General features: G+C 47.9%; 1 protein-coding gene across 1 annotated transcript in view; it reads left to right on the top strand.

Moving 5' to 3' along the window:
* The window catches only part of OLFML2B (olfactomedin like 2B), a 35,252-nt gene that overhangs the window by 11,543 nt on the left and 3,207 nt on the right, over positions 1 to 20,502 (top strand). Inside the window, exons 3-6 of the mRNA XM_077332569.1 lie at positions 9,822 to 9,929; positions 12,241 to 12,387; positions 17,772 to 17,997; positions 19,840 to 20,436. Of these exons, the coding sequence (XP_077188684.1) occupies positions 9,822 to 9,929; positions 12,241 to 12,387; positions 17,772 to 17,997; positions 19,840 to 20,436 (1,078 nt within the window). The remainder of the gene's footprint in view (positions 1 to 9,821; positions 9,930 to 12,240; positions 12,388 to 17,771; positions 17,998 to 19,839; positions 20,437 to 20,502) is intronic.

The raw sequence follows: 20,502 nt of genomic DNA, 5'->3' as shown, positions 1-20,502 counted from the left end.
GAATGGGCTGGCTGGATCAGACTGAGATTCTGTCTATTCCAACCTTCTGTTTTCCAGAAGTCTCCAACCAGATGCCTCTGGGAAACTCATAAGCAGTGAGTGCATAGAGAGAAATTTTTCTCCCTCTCGCACCCAATGAAGTCAACAGGCAGGAGAGTGCTACTATACTCAACGAGTGATTAGAATGTGTGCTTCTTTGCCGGATGATGTAGGGATCTCCACAAGCATAGTTGGCTTTGAAAGGGGATGGGCCAATTGACAGAAGACAGTTCCATTAGTGGCTACTAGCCAAGATGACTAAAGGGCTACTAGCCAAGATGACCTTCACATTCAAAGGTAGCAATAATTCTGAATGCCAGTGCTACGGGGAAACCAGGGGAAGCCTGTGGGTTCTGCCATGTTGGCCCTCAATAGATTGGCCACCATGTGTAACAGGATGCTGGACTAGATGGACCACTGGTCTGATCCAGCAGGGCTTTTCCTGTGCTTTTATCACCCTCATCATGTGGAATTTATATCCTGCCTTGGACTGTGAAGGTTCTGTTGCTTTCCTTGTCTGTGTTTCACTTGCAGCCACCACTTTGCATTGGACATTAATTGCAGTGGTTCTCAACCTGGGGGTCAGACCCCTTTGGGGGGGTTAAATGAGCCTTTCACGGGGGTCGCAGCAGGGCGAGCAGCTTGGCCGTTGGGGGGGGTGGCGCTGCCACCGTTGCCGCTCCTCCTGCAGGAGCCTGTGCTTGGCTGCCAGCCGCTCCAGCAGTGCCTCCAGAACAGTGCAGTGTCCCGCCAGGCGCTCCAGGTGGCGACGCAGCTCAGAAGGACAAGAGGCAGAACTGAACTGAGAAACCCCCAGAAAAAAAAAAACAATGTATATACAATCATGAACAATGGATCTTCACGCCATTGGTCTGTTTCGGTTTAATTTCTGTGAAAGAACCCTTGCCTAATTTTATGGTTGGGGGTCACTACAACATGAGGAACTGTTTTAAAGGGTCGTGGCATTAGGAAGGTTGAGAACCATTGATCTTGCTAGAAGTGTGGCAGACTGTCAGCTAGGCATGCCCATCATGGTCAAAGTTAGGGATGGGCACAAAACAGTTCATAATCTTAAATCCAGCACAAATTGGGTCGCTTTGTCCCCCTCCCCAAATCCCCAAGCGTTTCCCTGATCTTTTGTCCAGTTAGGTTTGGGGTTCAGGCCATTAAACCCTTCATTTCGCTTCCCCTCCTTCCAAAAAGAGAGAAGTGAAACTGACGTTTTAAATGGATGCCCGCCATGTTGGCCTCACAGCAGACAGGCCTGCAGACCCCTCTGTGAGGTTGAAGAGATCGATTTTGCCCCCTCCCGCTTGGAAGCAAAATGGAACCCTAAAATGGCTGGCGGCCATTTTGGCCTCAGAACGGACAGTGCGCGCTCCCTGCTGTGAGGCTGAAATGGCTTGCGGCCATTCTGACACTTTCCTTTCCTTCCCAGAGTTGAAATGGACTAGCCAGAACCCTGCCAATTTGTTTCAGGGCTTCTGGGTCATTTGGATTTGGGGGTTCAGTTCAGCAACAACTCAAACCCTGAAGCGAACTGAGTGAGATCAAAGCACTAATGGAGCTTAAGCAGTTCTGTGGGGCCTGTAAAATGGATCTCTTCTGCCAGGCTTTGGGCTGAAGACCAGCGATGGAGGGCCTCCTGCAGCCTGGATCCATCCCTGTCAGGCAGCCCCACTGCCCAAGCTCACGGTCTCCGCCTACTCAGTTGTTGCAATTGCTCATGTTTTTATGTTGCTCTTTCCTATTGACTGAAATGATTGTTCCGTTCTCAGTTGTTAAAAGTAGTTTAACGTACATTCTGTTTTACGGGTTCTCCATACGCCGCCCCGAGACATCACAGTGAGGGGTGGAATGTAACTTGAATCGATAAATAAATTGTTCCTGAAAGTCTTGCAACTTGAGCCCTCTGCAAGTCTCTGTCCTGGGCAAGCTCCAATAAGCCATAATCTAGTTATATCTCCGTTGTTCTGGGAACCACCAGCTGACGAGCAGTTTAAGCACGTGCTTCAGGAAGACCCTTGTGTGGTCCAAAAGCTTGCTTCCCCTCCCTTGAATCTTACTGTTCTGCTCAGGCTTGAATCCTACCATTCTGCTCTGTCAAGTCTGAGAACTTCTTTTGGCACAAGAAGGATCCTTGGGCTGGAGGAAATCGGAAAGTAGGAGACAAGCCACCACCTTAATCTTGTATACAATTTTTGTTTGTGCCAAAATGAAATACTCAGGGCTGTCTCACACATTTGATGTGACCTCCAGCCTGTCCCAGCATCCCATTAGTACATGTTGAGTAAACATGAGTAAACATGAGTAAACATGTGAAGTGTGAGTAGGAGATCCGCATTTCCATGCTGGAAACATCTGCGAGAAAGCCAGGGCCAGTTATGGCTTTGAAGCACCGTGTTTCGGGGGGATGTCTGTCCTTTTCATCCTTTTACTTGGAATGGGGCATAAAACAGGAGAGGAATTGCATTTCTCTGAAGTCTTACATCAAGATTTCTCAACCAGGGTCTTGTTGATGGCCCTGGAAGGGTTTCCTGAATAGATGTGTCAATTCATTTTGTGTATTTTTAAAAAATTGTTAAACATTTATTGGATATTATGACCCACCCCTAAAAAGAGGCCAGTGATGGGCCTGGAGGGGATAGGAAGGGGAAGGGCCCCAGTCGGGCATGGACACAGCTTTGTTGTGAGAGCCAGTTTGGTGTAGTGGCACAAAGAGCCAGTTTGGTGTAGTGGTTAGGAGTGCAGACTTCTAATCTGGCATGCCGGGTTCGATTCCCCGCTCCCCCACATGCAACCAGCTGGATGACCTTGGGCTGGCCACAGCACTGATAAAGCTGTTCAGACCGAGCAGTGATATCAGGGCTCTCTCAGCCTCACCCACCCCACAGGGTGTCTGTTGCGGGGAGAGGAATGGGAAGGCGACTGTAAGCCGCTTTGAGCCTCCTTCGGGTAGGGAAAAGCGGCATATAAGAACCAAATCTTCTTCTTCTTCTTCTTCTTCTTCTTCTTCTTCTTCTACTACTACTACTACTACTACTACTACTACTACTACTACTACTTCTACTTCTACTTCTAAAATCATCTATGGCCTGTGGACATTCACTAGCAATGGATTCCACAGTTCTTCTTTTTGGAGTCCCGCCAGGATGCCTTAAAGCTGTGTTCTTAGATCTTCCAGTTTGGGAATTAAGATATTGGACTGAGGAACTGTTAAATGTAAGACCTTGAAAGACCAGCCCTGGGAACAGCTGTTGGAAACGCAGTCCACTGTATATGTGTAAGGTTACACTGGATGCCCTTTGCAGGGGTAAGAACGGTTGAGCGATCTCAAGCCACGTTTGTGCTGCCGCTTGGTACCAACCAGTGGTGTGGTTTGGCCTGCGAAAGCCAGCGTGTCTGCCTTGCCTTGCCCGCTTCTTCCCATGCTTCTGTATCCAGTTAGTGTTTTCTTCTTCCTGGCATCTGCACATATTGGAGCCACATGGTAGCTTTTGCTAGAGAAAGCCGCACTTTGATTTCTCTCAGCTGGTGAGTGGGGGAATCCGTGGCGTTTATTTGCTCGGTTGACCTTGTCACGCGCTTGTGTAATACAAATGGCAGAATAGTTATGTCAGGAAGACAGAAGAAACTGGCGGTGTAAGTCTTTTCTTCAGGGGAAGGTTTCTGAAGGTCTCAGGAGCAACAAGGAAGGGAAATACAGAGCCTTGGGGTGTTCTATCTATGTCAAAGTGGACTCAGATCTGCTCAATAATCTAGGACAGTTTTTATTGTGAGATCTGAGGGTCTTACCGATTTCTGACTGCATGTGGAGGTGAGACACAAGTTCAACCTGAAGCACAAACAATACCTAAGATGCCTTGAGTGTTTTCCTCATCTCTTGAAGCTTTTTTCCACCAACACTTTAATCTTTTTCAAACCTCCTTCTCATTCACCTTCTTTAACCAAGCCTTTGAGGGTATATGAATAAATAAAGCTGCATTATGTCATCCATCTAGCATATTGCTGTCTACTCTGGCTCTTTGAAGTCTTTCCACATTCTGCAACCTGAAACCATTTTAAAATTTAGATCCCACTGTTTCCTCTAGGGGTGTGCAAGAAAAAAATTGTTTTTTTGGATTCAGGTATCTTGGACCTGAAAAATTTCAGGAATCCTGAGGGTGTTTCCGCACATCTGTAAAAATAATTGCATCTCCCATCCCCTCCTCAGCTTTTTTCTGTCTCGCTCTTCTCTGTCGCCTTTTCTCACTTCTCACCCTCCGCAACATCTGCTGGAAATGGCGGAAGAGAGCAACACAGTTTATACGTGGGGAGGAGCCATGGGTGGGCATGTACACAGCTTTGCTTCCCATCCATATTCTGCACAATCGCGCCACTTCTGGGGTTCCTCAAAGCCTGAAGAATGACTCAGAGGTTTCTCAATGGTAAAAAAGTTGAGAAAGGCTGGGTAAGAGTGTTAGATGAGGATCTTGGAAACCCAGGATTGAATCCCCTCCCTACTATGACAGCTTGGGGAATGACCAACAAATGCTCTTAGGGTTGCTGAGAAGATAAAATAGAAGAGAGGAGAATCGTGTAAGCTTTGGGTCTCCTTTGGGAGACACATGGGGTATAAACAAAATAAATAAATAGAAGTGATAAATGGGAGCAGTGGAACTCCAAATATTTCAACTTGTATCTTTGATTAGCTGTTTTTATTAGTATGATTTTTGATTAAAGGTAAAGGTAAAGGTATCCCCTGTGCAAGCACTGGGTCATGTCTGACCCTTGGGGTGACGCCCTCCAGCGTTTTCATGGCAGACTCAATACGGGGTGGTTTGCCAGTGCTTTCCCCAGTCATTACCGTTTACCCCCCCAGCAAGCTGGGTACTCATTTCACCGACCTCGGAAGGATGGAAGGCTGAGTCAACCTTGAGCCGGCTGCTGGGATCGAACTCCCAGCCCCATGGGCAGAGCTTCAGACTGCATGTCTTAATAGTATTCAGTTTTGGCTGCAAGGGGAGGGGCAGTGGCTCATGATGAGGTCTGATGATTATTAGTGTTCAAAGATGGCCATGGGAAGAACTATAGGAGATCAGACCTAGGGTTCCTCTAACCCTGCATTGTGGTTCCAACATTGTCTACCCATATATTTCCGGACTCTCACAGAGCCTGGTTTTCAGAGCTGCACTGCCTCTGAACATGGAAACTTCAATTCTCCCATGGCTAGTAGTGCCAGCTGGACCTATTCTCCTTGAATTTAAAAAGACAAAATCTTGTTGTGATGAATTCATATTACTGCTCCACAGTGCTTCCTTTTGTCTGGTCTGAATCTACCTACCACAAATGAACTTCCTTCAGATAACACTGAGCTCTCTCCTCTAACAACATTGTTCATAATTTAATTAATCTCCATCCTTAGTTGATCTGTGGTACAATGGTAAATGTTTAAGCATGTTGACTTTGGTGGATTTAAGAAGCGTGTTAACCATTTAGGATGGCAGCATTAGGATTCAATTCTATACATTTTTACTTGGGAGTAAGCCTCTTGTGGTGCAGAGTGGTAAAGCAGCCAACATGCTGTCTGAAGCTCTGACCATGAGGCTGGGAGTCCAATCCCAGCAGCCAGCTCAAAGTTGACTCAGCCTTCCATCCTTCCGAGGTCGGTAAAATGAGTACCCAGCTTGCTCTTGCTGGGGGGTAAACAGTAATGACTGGAGAAGGCACTGGCAAACCACCCTGTATTGAGTCTGCCAAGAAAATGCTAGAGGGCGTCACCCCAAGGGACAGACATGACCCATGCTTGCACAGGGAATACCTTTACCTTTTTAAAGCCCCACTGAATAAAGCAGTGCTTACAACTAAGCCAACTTGCATAAGATAAAGCTGAAATCACATTTTTTTGCTATGAGGTTGTAGCTGACTAATGGCCAGTGGCCACATCATAGGCAAGAGATATTCAGAGGTGGTTTGCCATTGCCTGCCTCTGTGTAGCATGCCTGGACTTCCTTGGAGGTCACCCATCCAAACACTTACTGGGGCTGACCCTGCTTAGCTTCTGAGATCTGATGAAACCAGGCAGCCTGGGCTATCCAGGTCAAGGTGAAAGCACAATAAGCTTCCATTAAAGAATTGGCCCTTTCATTCAGAGGACTTTGAAATCATAGAAGTGGTCACAGAATTCCTGTTTTTCAGGACATTTATTTAAATCTGTACATAACCAAACCTCTGGAAGGGACTGTAGCTCACTGGTTGAGCACGGGCTTTGTAAGGAGAATGCCCCAGGTTCAACCTCTGGAATTTACTCAGAACCCTATAGATTATGGGGAGTAGTATCAATAAATTAAGTAATCTCTGGAGCCTCCAGTCAAACCAACTCAAGCAGCATGGTTGAGGGCAACTCCTAATTATACCAAGCACAGACTGTATGGAGCTATGAGAACATAAGGCAACTTCAAACTAATCTTAATTTAAAATAATCTATGGCTACTTGCGAGAGCCACCTTGGTGCAGTAGTTAAGAGCGGCGATCTCTGATCTGGAGAACCGGGTTTGATTCCCCAGTCTTCCTCCACATGCAGAGGAAGGGGCAGCCACAGTTCTCTCAGAGCTCTCACAGCCCCACCTCCCTCACAGGTTGTCTCTTGTGGGAAGAGGAAGGCTGGGTGATTGTAAGCCGCTTTGAGACTCCTTTGGGCAGTAAAAAGTGGGGTACAAAACACCAACATGTCGTCGCCCGAGATGCTCTGTCCTTTGTCCGAGTGACGTGGCTTAGGCCTGCCTCTAGAGGGCGCAGGGTCTCTTCTGCTCCCTGTGCCCTTTCCTGAGGCCTCCCAAAAAGGGAGCCAATGGCTGCCAGCTGCAGCAGAGGTCCTTGTTGTCTAGGGACGGCACCGCGTTCCAGAGTCCTAATTCACAAGGTTCCCCGAAGAGGGTTATGCAAACATCCTTGGCTCTAGAATCCAAACTGGGAAAACGCAGAAGGAAGCCATCCAAGCCTGCCTCCTGCCAAACACAATTTGAAGCAATTTATCACCCACAGTTCGGAGATTCATTTAGCACCGGGTTTTTTTTGTTTTGTTTTGGCCCGAGATTCAAAGTTTAATATTTTTTTTTAAAAGAAGAGAACCTTTTACTGCCGAGTCTGGTTGAACCAGGGTCAGTTCGAGGCAACATTTTTCAGTCACACTCTAGATGTCCTGTAGTTTTGTACAAGTAAAAGGAAGTAATCTCTCTAATACCAAAGTAGAGAGAATTTGGGAAAACGATAATGTAGCAGAGAGAAAGAAAACCCTGAACAGGTTTGACCGGGATGAAATGTTCCCCGTTGTACAGAAAATGGAAACATCTGTTGGGATCTTGCTTCCCTTCATCCCTGCTGGAAAAGACTATGCCATGAGAAGAGGACGGTTCAAAAATGAATATAGCAGCAGAAAAAAGAAGAACCTATCCTAGGCTATAAGAAACAGCTATACCATTTAACAATGAACGAAGACGGAAAGACTATGTGGCACGTGGGCATGTGCCCATTGTCCTGGGGGCCAAATAGGATTACCAGCCTCCTGGAGTTCTGCCAAAATTACAACTGATCTCCAGACTACCAGGATGGTCCCCCTGGAGAAAATGGCAGCTTCGGAGGGTGGACTCTGTGACATCACATCCCTTCTAAGGTCCCTTCCCACCCAAGCTCCACCTTCCTTAGGCACCAACCTAGGGAGGGACTCCAGCCTCCAGGGAGAAGCTGGGTTCCCCCAGTATTACAGCTCATCTCCAGACTACAGAGATCAGTTCCCTTGGAGAAAATGGATGCTTTGGAAGGTGGAATCTGCAGCTTTATACCCCGCTGAGGTCCCTCACCATGGCCAGTCCTCAAATCCCCAGGAGATTCTCAACCTGGCTGTGGCACCTCTGCCCTCCCATCCCTTACAAGTGAGCGGAGGAAACCTGACAACCCTATACTAACCTCCAAAATCTCCTGGAGTATACTAAACCAGAGTTGGTAACTTTAGTGACAAACTACATTATATTGTTTCTGGGTCTGCCCTGTGGACGGTCAAGTAGGAGCACTCTGGAAGTTCCCAGTTGCACCCAAACTTAAGTATGTGTCACTGTGTTTTCTAATATTCATCTGGTTTCTCTTGTGCTGCCTTTCCCAGGGTTGGTTTCAGATTGTGTGCTCCTTGGGGGCAGAGGCCTGTTTGTCTCGCTTGTATGATCAGGACCAACTTAAGACATGTGAAGAGGCCTACAAAATGGTCCTTGAGTAATGTTTAGATTCAGGTGGGTAGCCGTGTTGCTCTGAAGCAGCAGAACAAAGTGAGAACATTTTATTCAAGGTGGAGGTTTAGTAATGTTTAGTCATTTGTTTGTATTTAAAGCCCGATAATGCAAGGCCCTAAACTGTAGCTTACTTTGCTCGTGCATAAATCCAGTCCTGCTTATGAAATATACTTCTGGCACCCTATCAATGAGGATGAATTTCTTTGTATCTCGGAATGCCCCTATCACTACTCTGGTGTGAGCACACATCTGGATGACCGGTTGGTGTAGCCCTACAAGACTGATTGTTCTGTTGCCCATATTTTTAAAAATGTGTTAATAGAAAATGGGAATACATTAGGCCTCTGTGAGCTGTGAGCTTTCTATTTAAAGGTATTGTTTAAATGTGGAGGAACCTTCAGGAATGTCTTTACCTGAAGTCTAACAGTACACGTCTAGGACAGTGTGACTCACTCTGTGGCTCACAGAGAGACACAGTTGTCATCTACTGAAAGAGCCACGTTTACTTCCTCCTCTGAAATGAGGCCTGTCTCTCAGGGAGGTTTGCAGTCTACCTGTTCCTCTGGGGGCAGCTGCTTCAGAATGGGAACCACCTGCCAAGTGCAAGCCCCTCCAGCCAAGGGCCTTGCCCACTTTTCTGAAACATGGGCCAAGTGTCATGCAAGGAACAGAGCTAAAAACAAAAAAAGCCACAGGTGGAATCTCTGAGAGCAGTCTGGTGGCTCCCAAACCACTGAGTATCACTGCTCCGGGGGAAACTGCCTCATGGGGTTCTCCCTATCGTATATATTTTAGTGTTTGGAAACGAGAGAGAGTCTGACTTGTTTTCATTGAGTTACACAGAATTAAAATAAACTGGAACAACAGAGCTGCACCATGTGAAGTTCTTCTTGTCCTTTTCAACTTTATTTACAGGGGGTAGACTTGCCAGAGCATTCTCCGGTTCATTAAACATTTTCGCAGAATGATTTTCTTCAGTGACAAGTAATCCTGCTGATAACAGCTTTCCAAAAAAAACTCCAAGCCTAACACAGTATGCTTTGGCCTTGAAAAATATGGCCTTCCACATCTTTGACAAGATTAAACTGAAACCTATGTTATATTTTTTACGGTCAGAGCATATCATGCAAGATTACTTATCACTGAAGAAAATGATTCTGCGAAAGTGTTTAATGAACCAGGGAATGCTCTGGCAAGTCTTCCACCTGTCAATAAAGTTGAAAAGGACAAGAAGGACTTCACATGGTGCAACTCTGTTGTTCCAATTTATTTTAACATACTGTGTAACCTTTGTACAGTCTTTATTTTCATTGGGAGCAAGGATTGTCGAGAAAGAGGTCTGTGAAATAAGCATGACATTATTTCTTCAGAATTGTTTGGCATATACAAAGTGATTTTGACAACGGCCCTTTGAAGGGAGCTGGGCTTTCCCACGGCTGTCCAGTGAGCTTGGTTCATCAGAGCTTCCTGTAGTTTGCAGGCGGCCACAGATATCTCACCGTTCCCTTTTCTGTTCTGCAGCTGGCAGCCGTCATTGACATGCTGGAAGGAGCTTTCTACGGCTTAGACCTACTGAAGCTGCATTCCCTCACAACCAAGTTGGTGGGCCGAGTGGAGAAACTGGAAGAGGTGAGGTGCCCTCTGGGTTATTCTGCTCGGTAATTCTGCTCGGGGGCAAGAGCGATCCATCAGTTCATTGACACGGTCATTGACCAGTAGGATTCCAATGTAGCGTCATAAAAATAAGCGTAAGTCTAAGAAACTAGATCATAAGCATAAGAAGTACATCATCATTAGCTACTACTCAGGTTGTTTAGAAGTGGTTTCCATGTACAAATCATTATCTTGCAATATGTTGAATCTGTGTAGAAAACCATATTACACTTATCATCCCATAGATATTTCAACAATAAACTCTCTGAATGAATCAGGAAACTTTCTTCGGGATGGAAGCATATATGGCAGCCCTTTTCAACCTTTTATCCATGGAGGAGCCCCTGACATAATTATTCATGCCTCAAGGAGCCCTGGAAGTGATGTCAGCTGGCCACACCTTCAGAAGTGACATCACCACCTGTGTTAACAGGCAGGCTCAAGGACTGGGAGAGAGAGACAGGAGGTGTTTTAAGGCGGGAGTAAGCGTGCAGGCTCTGTCCATCTCCCAGGCACAGAAACCATGAGAGAACTCACTTGTGCCTGGGAGGGGGAGCAATGGAAGCAGCCAGTTCCCTAGCTTGTGGCTGAGGTCATTAAAGCAGGAGGGGAAAGACCAAGGACCCCCCCCCCCTGGAGTGCCTGTGGACCCCAGGAGGAAGTGAGCTCTGACTCATGAAAGATCATGCTGAAACAAATGCTGCTAGTCTTTAAGGTGCTACTGGACTCCTGTGTAAATTTGTCACAACAGACTAAACCAGCTGCCCTGATTTGTTGAGAATCCTGCTTCATTCCAAAGGGGCACAAATAGATACTTCATGATTTTTTCAAAAGATAAAAGAGGTAAGAGACTTCATATTGGAAGGGAGGGGTGTGTGCTTCCAGTATCCCTTCCTCCCCTGGGCCAGTGGTTCTTAACTTTAATCCACTTAGTCCTCGTCAAGCACATTATCACTGATTGTCACCTTCATTTGAAAAGAAATGGAACTTTAAAACACAGCAACCCAAACAAGGCAATTTTGTTTATCAGAACATGTAATTCTGAATATAGTTCAAGAAGGTGGATCAAAACACCAGCATGATGGGGATCTCAACAGAAAAGGGGGATTTAAAAAAATTATTGTTATTATTGTTATTGTTATTGTTATTTTGAAAATCCAGGAGAACCCCTGGGTTTGTCGAAATATCTAAATTTTAAATGGACTTTTAAAAAACTCTCAAAACAAAGTGGCACAGATCTTGCCACTCCAACAACAACAGAAGGCGGATTGAGAGCTTGTGAGAGCAAAGTCAGCATTCCGAGGGAAATTTTTTTAAAGCTTGTGGAGGGAGTAATGGCAGGAAGAGGTTGAGGAAAGGAATGGCTGAACTCACAGCTGTCAGTCAGCTGGGCATCCGATGGGATGGGGGAAGGCTGAAGCGAGTGCATCTCTTGTGTTTCCTACTTCAAAGCCCTCTACCATTGGGGCCTGCACAATGGAACTCTTCCACCAAGCATTTGGTTGAGGCCAAAGATGACACCTATTGGGCTCCCAGAACCCCCTCCCAACCAGATGTTTTACGGGGGTGCAACCGTAATGTTACTGTGATTAAACATTCTGTGAATAAAAGTTACCTATGTTACGTTATGACTGTGTCGATGACACTGCATTTATGACACTTTTATCGTACTCTGTTGCATTGTATCACACAATATATGTTCTTTGTTAACTGCCCTGAGCCACAAGGTAGGGCGGTATATAAATAAATAAATAAGCCCCCTTACCTCCCCCCTCCCCCATGCCCAACTTATTTGGGTCAGGGTGGCAAGAGAATCAGAAGCCAGAGAAAGGGACCACTGGGGAGGGGGAGAAATGGGGGGGAGGCAGAGAGAGGAATGGAAGATCCAGGATTTTATCCTCCGGGCAGCTTGAGCAGCATAGAACAAATAATAAAAACTCTCTGCCGCTGGCTGTTAAGAGTCCATTGCAAATTCTCAAGTGCCCCCCTGTCTGACTCCAAAAGTTCTGAAAGCCTTCTAAGATGTGTGGGTCACCCCCCAGGGGGTCATGTAGGCCAGGTCTGACTAGTGATGGTGAACAAAAGTTCCCCTCTTCTGGCCACCATTCCAGGGCAGCCGGCCACTGCAGCAGGATTCTTTCCAGTTCTGTTCACAAAAGGGAGAAGAGCAGGATCCTGCTTACAACACACAAGTACCAACCTAACAATAAGATCCTGGATGTGTTGTACACAAATAACATTATGTTCCTTCTCTCTTCCCCCCTCTCCTCCCATGCACCGGGACCAGAAACACAAGACTCAGAAGGCTGATGAAGTCCTACAAGAGCTGAATCAAAAAGCTAAGGATAATTCATCCTTCGGCATCTCCAACGACCTCGCGGACATACAGGGCTTGTTGCAGAGGGATGCTGCAGCTGCTTATACGCTCACCGAGGTGAGGCCTGCACTGAAAGAATTCAGTTTCTTTTGCCATGCCCCTTCTCCCTCTCTGCCCCTGCAGCTCTGAGGGCTTGATGTTTTGGTTGATTTCAAATGATGACTTGGGACTTTGAGGGTATAGACCAGAATGCTGGCAGGGGCTTCTGGGAATTGTAGTTCATGGACATCTGGAGGGCCGCAGTTTGACTACCCCTGGTATAGACAGCTGCCCTGGCTGTCAGATCCATCACAGAAGCTGATAAGATGATATCTTTCAGAGGACCAATCGATTAAAAAAAATGACTCCAAAGAGTAGCATGCCCATCCAAGAGAAAGGTATCATTTCACTTGCTTGTTAGCTCTCTTTGTGGGTTCACTCCTTGGGCTCATCACAGTCCTGATAATGCTGTTCTCACAGAGCACTGATATCAGGGCTCTCTCAGCCGCAGCTACCTCACAGGGTGGGAAGGAAAGGCGACCGTAAGCTGCTTTGAGTCTCCTTCTGGAAGATAAAAGCGGAGTATAACAACCAACTTTTCTTCTTCTAGTCAGGGTCACCCAACATCTGAGATGAATCTAGATTCTGGACTGAAATGGTGAACAAAAAACAAGGAAAAGAGGGAGGAAAAAAAGTAGCCCCCAAATTGAATTAAGAACCAAAAAGTGTGATACTACTACAATAACATTGACTCCTTACGGTATCTGTACTATATTTCCTTGGTTCAGGATAGAAAGGTACACTATCAGAATGCCATTCCAAACACGCGTATTCAACCAAGCCAGAAATTTCTCTATATGAGGACTCTGAACTCATATCCCTGCCTGAGTTCCAGATAATGTTTATACCAATCTTAACTTGGTCCATGTTATAGAAATTATCATATTAATACTGCAGTGTCTGGAGCCAATGTGAAATCCATAGATTTGACCATAGAAGAAGACTGTTTGTCCGAAACGCGCATGGTCAAGGTTGCATTAGGTGAATATTGGACATCACTGTATGATTCTTTTATATCGTGGGGATATTATTTGGGGCCAATACGTGGTTTTAATTAAGTTGCAATAAATACATAAATATCTGGCAACATGTTTGTTATATATTAAGACATCGCATTACTGGACTGAAATGGTGAATCAGGCCCTACGGAATGTAGTGGTACTGTCTGCATTTTCATTCATGGACTTTATAAAACATTGAGGGTAGCACAAAATGTTTTCTTTGTGGTAAATGTTGTGGATCCAGGTACTCTCTTTCCAAAATAATGGAGAACACAGGGGCAGGAGGCACTTGGCGAGAGTACCAGTGGGGAGAATGGGGGCGGCCTTCTGTGCCTTCACCCCCTTCTTTCTCCTCAGAAACTCATTACTGGTTTCAGAACTTGGCTAGGGAAACTAAGGGGGAGAGAGGGGTGTTCAGTGGAGTATCAGCAAGGGGAAGGCAAGATTAAACAGTCTCCCTGCCCCATGGATTGTCCTCTGAGAACCCACTCCAGCCCTGCATTAGCCCATAAGGGAAATGTGGGGCTGAAAGCTGCGTTTTGCCCCTAAAGTCTCATTCTGTCCTGTGTGGTTAACAGAGGAAGGAGCCCTGAGGTCAGGGAAGCCCCCCAGAGATTTTCTCTCTTGCTCAGCTCCTCCCAACGCCTGTTCTGCCAGCCATCCTTGGTCAACCTTCTTGCTGACGTCTGCACAATCCGTCCGGGTGGAGGGGGAGAGGAGAGGAAAGGGAAGGAGGGCCGGCAGGGAGAGAGCTGGCTTCAGAGGCCGCAAGATGGAGGTTTGTTGGTGGAGAGATTGTGTCATTTCGAAAGAGTGAGCTGCAATTTGCAGCTTGTTTAAGGAGTCCCTAGGGATGGCTGCTTGGGCCAGCAGAGGAAAAATAGAGTTTTCTTCCAGGGTTGGAACAGAATATCTGTTCAGAGAACTACCCTTTGGATCCTGCAAGCCCATTCTCCTAGCAGAGGCCCTTTCCTCTAGAGCAGGCATTCCCAGCCAGGGGTCCATGAACCCCCCAGGGGTCCAGAGGACTTTCGGAGGTGGCCTTTCCCCTCCTGCTTTAGTGGACTTGACCACAAGCTAGGGAGCCAGTAATTTCCATTGCTCCCTCTCCCCTCCTCCCAAGCACAAATCATTTCATGGTGTCTGTGCCTGGGAGGGGGTGGAGCCTACATGTCTACTCCCATCTCTCCTTCCCCCCCTCAGTCCTCCTTGAGCCTGTCTGTTAACATAGGTGGTGATGTCACTTCTGGGGGGCGTGGCAAAGAGGTGTGGCCAGCGGACACAATTCCTGGGGCTCCTCTAAGCCTAAAAAATTATTGCAAGTCTCCTCCATGGTCAAAAGTTTGAAAAAGGCCACTCTAGAGGAAGGAGGCTTCCTCTGATACCAGAAAAGCATCTTGCCCTGGAAAAGGCTTGACTGCTGGGAGAAAATGACCCCCCTAGTGCGGGGATTCTTGACCAGGGTTTTGTGAAACTCTGGGGTTTCTTGAGGGCCCTAAGGGTTTCCTCAATGGGTGGCAATGAATTAATTTCGATATATTTTAAAAATTTGTTCAACATTTATTGGGTGATTTGACCATATATGGTCATGTCAACCCGCTCCCCTCTCCCAAAATAGCCAACGATGGGCCTGCCGGGGGTCGGGAGGGTCCCCGAGTGGGCGTGTCCACAGCTCTGCTTCCCAACCATATCCTGCACCATTGTGCCATTTCTGGGGTTTCTCAAAGCCTGAAGAATGTTCCAGGGGTTTCTCAACAAGGTTGAGAAAGGCCACACTAGCGGAATCAGTCCATGGGATCCAACCCCAAATCCCAGGGAGGAGCCATGTGAGTCTGTGTTAAAACAGATTTGAGATCCGTATTACTTTAGGGACCGACAAGATTTTCAGCTTTCAGGAGTCGAAGTTCCTGCTTGTGAGACACATGCAGGAATGGAGATCTCCCAGTCCTTATATCCTCATCAGAAGGTGGGAGGGAAGTTGTAAAAAATGCTTGTAAAGGTACAAAATTCAGGGACAGCCAAAAGGTGGCTCTCCAGATGTCCTTGGACTACAATTCCCATGAGCCCCTGCCACCCCTGACATATTGTAACCTGCTTGATTAGAGCAACGGCAGATTCGGCTGCCACAAGAACCTCCTTTCAGGAGCTCCTACCTGGAACTGGAAAAGTGATAAAAGTGATAAAAACGTCCAGATGCAGAAAGCTGGCATAAGGGTTGATTTGCACCACACTGTATTTACAGTAGCTGTATAATAAAGGTTTAAAAAATTACTAACCAGGTGGTGTAGATCTGAGGGCATCAGACTTTGTGAGCCTAAGAACTGAAACCCAGATATCAAACCACCAAAAACCTGATCTAATGGCAGCAGCATACAATCTGCTTAAGCCAGGGGTAGTCAAACTACGGCCCTCCAGATGTCCATGGACTACAATTCCCACGAGCCCCTGCCAGTGGGACTACAATTCCCAATTCGTGGGAGTTGTAGTCCATGGACATCTGGAGGGCCGCAGTTTGACTACCCCTGCGCAATCAACACACCAAGTTCTGAAAACTTGGTTGAGGTTCTGGCTTGGTTTCAGAAAGAGCTTGTGAGCAGGTTCTGTAAGCTGGGGGCCACTAGAGCAAAGGCCCCATCCCTGGGAAAGGATAGTCTGACTTTAAAAAATAAGGGTACCTAGAGGAAAGTTTCACTCACGGTCATAAAGACCAGGGAAGAGCAGTGCAAATGATAAGCTTAAAGCACGCACGTGTACCTAGGGAGTGTGTTTGCAAATGCTAACGGGGTGTGTGTGCAGTGTTCATTTTACAAAGAGAGAAAGTGAAGAACACAAAAAATGTTAAATGCTGTAAACCAGTGGTCCCCAACCACTGGGCTGCGGCCCGGCACCGGGCCAAGGCTCCCTCGGCCACCAAAGCGGCCCAGCTTGCGGCCCAGCAAGCTTCTTTTTGCAGGGGGGGTGAGAGGGAAGCACGGCCACCGGCGCAAACGCCACCGGCCACCGGCGCAAACACGCATGTGTGGCAGGTCAGTGCATCGTGTTTGCGTCATGCACGGCTGCAAACGCACATGCGTGGCAGTTTTTGTGCATGCACGCATGCACAGAAGTGTTGCGCATATGTGTTTGCGCCGCGCATGCCGCCGCGCATTCCGCCGCGCATGCGCATTTGCACCAGCGGCCGTGCATGCACGGCCACCGGATCGCCCTCCCCCACAGGGTGCGGACCACTGCTGTAAACAATTTCAGTAAGACCTATCAGTATTCCAGACAGGGAGGGTCAAAATTGAGGGCTGTTCTCAAGCTGTGAAATAAAAGCATCAAATAAAAGCAGGGCCATAACTAATTGTTAGGACATTGCTTTGCAAAGGGAATGTCTCAGGTTGGTGCAGTGCTTAAGATTGGCGACTTCTGAACTGGTGAGCCAGAGTTTGATTCCCCACTTCTCCTCCACATGCAGCCAGCTGGGTGACCTTGAGCCACTCAGTTCTCTCAGAGCCCTCTCCGCCTCCTCTGCCTCACAGGGTGTCCGTTGGGAGGAGAAGAACCAAGTCCTCTTTTTCTTTATCTCCAATTAGATGGATCAGGTTGTAGAGGGCGGGAAAGACCTTGACCTGAGACCCTGCCGAGCCACTGCAAGTCAGAACAGATCATTCTGACTTGGACTGAGAGGATATTGGTTTGACGGAGTTTCAGGCAGCTTCAAAGAGGATCTGTGACTCCGTGGCAGAGCATCTGCTTTGGTTTATCAGTTAACACCAGCACTTCGAACTGAGCTTGGAAAGGCACTAGAAAACTGTTAAAGAAACCGAGAGAGATGTTCCTGTCAGGGAGGCCCAGCTAAGACCTCTGCCGTAATGTTTGGAGCTGGCCTTCTGAAGTTCTGAAAGCGCCTCAAAGGCACGATGGCCTGAATTTCAGACATGAGGTCAGAGGAACATGAAATCCAAACTCCAGACATGAGCTCCAGAGTGATACTGCCCTGTGTCCTGCCACAACACACAGGATAGCTTGAAGCCTCCTTCAATTTGGAGAGGCAGGGTACCTCTGGGCGGCCGTAGAGCGAAGGATGGCTGTGGCCTTCCTTCCGTACTTGTGGGCTTCATTCACTACTTGAGAGACAGCGTGGTGTAGTGGTTAAGAGCCGTGACCTCTAATCTGGAGAACCAGGTTTGATTCCCCCACTCTTCCACCTGCAGCCAGCTGGGTGACCCTGGGCCAGTCACAGTTCTCTTAGTTTTCTCACAGAGCAGTTCTCTCAGAGCTCTCTCAGCCCCACCCACCTCACAGGGTTCCTGTTGTGGGGAGAGGAAGGGAAGGGTGTTTGTAACCTGCTTTGGGACCCCTTCTGGGTATAAACAGCCAGCTGTTCTTTTTCTTCTTCTCTTTTTGGCCCTTTTGAAGGAAAAGTATGAAGAAGGTTTCCTGCACGACGAGGTGGTTTCTCAGCACATTGGCTCTGGCGAGGCCTTGCGCTATGCCCCCCAAGCGCCAGAGGCCACGAAGCCCAAGTCCACTTCGCCAAGAAAGCTCCACGTGAGGAGCAGGGCCCCCTCCCGGCCCACCATCATTCGGGGCGTCACATATTACAAGGCCAAAGACGCGGAGCTGGAAAACGACCTTGACGAACGTGAGTTGCCCTTTCAGTATGGCAGAGATTGTAAAGCCGCCAGCTTTGCCTGGGGTTCATAAGCCATACTTTGCATATATATATTTCCTAAATCTCACCCGTTTCTTCCTCCTGTGGCAGACCTTCATCTCCCCCTTCATCTGGGGTGTGGGGGGGGGAAGGCATCTTGGACAGCAGCAGGGAGGCAAGAATGGAGATCTAAACCGACAGAAATCTTTCCTCCGCAGACGTTTTTGGCAGGATCCTAGGATGCAGACACAAAGCCCAGCTGCTCTCTTTAGGTGCTGAGTTGCTGGATTGATTTCCATCCCATTCAGATCCTGGGACTTGAGAGTCAACAAAGAGTTTCCGCCTGGAGGGTAGGAACCCAAAGCGGTGATAGAAAGTGCAGTCAAGCCACAGCCGACTGCTGGCCATCCCGTGGGGGGTTTCCAGGCAAGAGACCTTCAGAGGAGGTTTTCCCCTGCCTGCCTGCCTCTGTGTTGTGACCCTGGACGTCTTTGCTGGTCTCTCATCCAAGTACTAATCCGTTTCTGATTAGTTTCTGAGATGTGGCAAGATCAGGCTAGCCTGGGCCATCTGGATCAGGGGGTAGCCCAAATGCAGTGTGGGATTGTATTAGCCTTGTTCTGCAGGTGTGGCCCAGCTTGCTGTAGCAGTCACCTGGAGCAAGGGTAGTCAACCTGTGGTCCTCCAGATGTCCATGGACTACAATTCCCATGAGCCCCTGCTGGCAGGGGCTCATGGGAATTGTAGTCCATGGACATCTGGAGGACCACAGGTCGACTACCCCTGACCCGGAGTATGCTCCTTTCAACAGAGCTTCTGCTCTTGACTTCAGTCGAAGTAGTACTGGGGCTGCTAAGTAGATGCTTTCATCTCCCTGTGGGGTGTTGAGCTACTCCCCTGTCGCTCACAATATAGACCCAGGGCACTTATTGGCACCTCTGTGTAGTACAGACTTTTTTCAGCCTTCCTGGCGGTAAGAAAGTATTTTTGGTTAATGGATGTTTGTGGATCAGTGGATCCGTCATTGACCCCTGAAGACCCATGTGGATCGAAACGTATCGGGCCGTTTTGTTAACTGGGCATGTTTTTGTGTTACTCGTAGCATTCTTGTATATTTCCCGCTGAGATTTCAATGCACTGGCCTTTAGCACTGTGCGATGAAACATGCATTTAATATATTTTGAGGATAATGATTTTTAGACTTCTCAACAGCGAGTGTGCTCTTTAGAGCCTGAGAAAGCAGTTCACACGGGGTAAATGTGGAAAATGCTGCCATAGAGTTTACAAGGCAAGAAAGGTTCAAAGGTGGCTTGCCATTGGCCTGCTTCTATATAGTGACCCTGGGCTTCCGTGGTGGTTTCCTATCCAAATATTAATGAGATCTGACCCTGCTTTTTCCGAGATGTTGTGAGACTGGGTTAGCCTAGGTCATCATGTTCTATACCAGGGGTGGCCAAACTGTGGCTCTCTAGATGTCAATGGACTACAATTCCCATGAGCCCCTGCCACTGCTGGCAGTGGATCATGGGAATTGTAGTTCATGGGCATCTGGAGAGTCACAGTCAGCTACCTCTGTTATACTTAAGGTATTTTAAATGAACAGTGCAGTAGTGGGTGGGAGCAATGGATTGAAGACGGAAGCAAGGTTAGGCAAAATACTTTGATGCGCACTGGGTGAGGTCTAGGAAGGACGGATGTGGTAGGAGAACATGAGGAAACTGTCTCCTACCGCTTCTCTGAGAATGCCCATTTAGATTGCTTCACTCTGCTTCTTTCCACACTGCATGGAGGAGAGGAAGGTGACTCCGTTTTCTTGCTGTCTGTCTTCGGCAGAGGACGAACTCTTCAGTGGGGAGAATGCCATCGATTTGCTGATTGAAGACCAGCTCTTGCAGCACAACGATCTGCTGAACCCCCCCACGAGGAAGCCGTTCGCAGTCGAAGTACCCACTACCCTCCAGAGCGTTGACCTCACGAAGGAACCCGTTACGCACGCCACGTACACTGGAGGAGCTCCGACGGCCACTTCCGTGCCAAAGATGATGCCATTGTCCTCTTCCATTGCCCCTCCCTCGGTCGAACCCACCCCAGCACCTACCTTCTCAGTTGTCCCTCCTGCCACGCAACCTCCACCAACGGCCCCGAAGACCACAGCATATGCTGAAGTCACCTCAGTCGCCGAGTCTTTGGATGAGGACGTCTTGTGGACTGTGGCGACGGAGGTTCAGGCAACCACGGAGGCTCCCACAATGGTCCAGAGTACAGCTACTACGAGGCCACTCAACGTTAGGATGGCCGCCGTCCATGTTCAAGCGCAGGCGATGGCCGTGCCTGTTTCGGCAGCCACCACTCAAGCAGTGACTCCTCCAGCCGTGCCCAATGCCACACCAAAGCAGGTTTTGGATGAGGAAGATATCCGAAACAGCATCGGTGAGTTTCTTTTCTCTTGTCTTCCCTGTGGAAGTGACAGCCGGAGAACAAACTGTGAGTCCAGTG

Source organism: Paroedura picta, chromosome 4 (genome assembly GCF_049243985.1).
Source record: "Paroedura picta isolate Pp20150507F chromosome 4, Ppicta_v3.0, whole genome shotgun sequence".
Classification (NCBI taxonomy): Eukaryota; Metazoa; Chordata; class Lepidosauria; order Squamata; family Gekkonidae; genus Paroedura; species Paroedura picta.
Note: the sequence above shows the minus strand (reverse complement) of the source record. Positions and strands in the feature narration are given on the sequence as shown.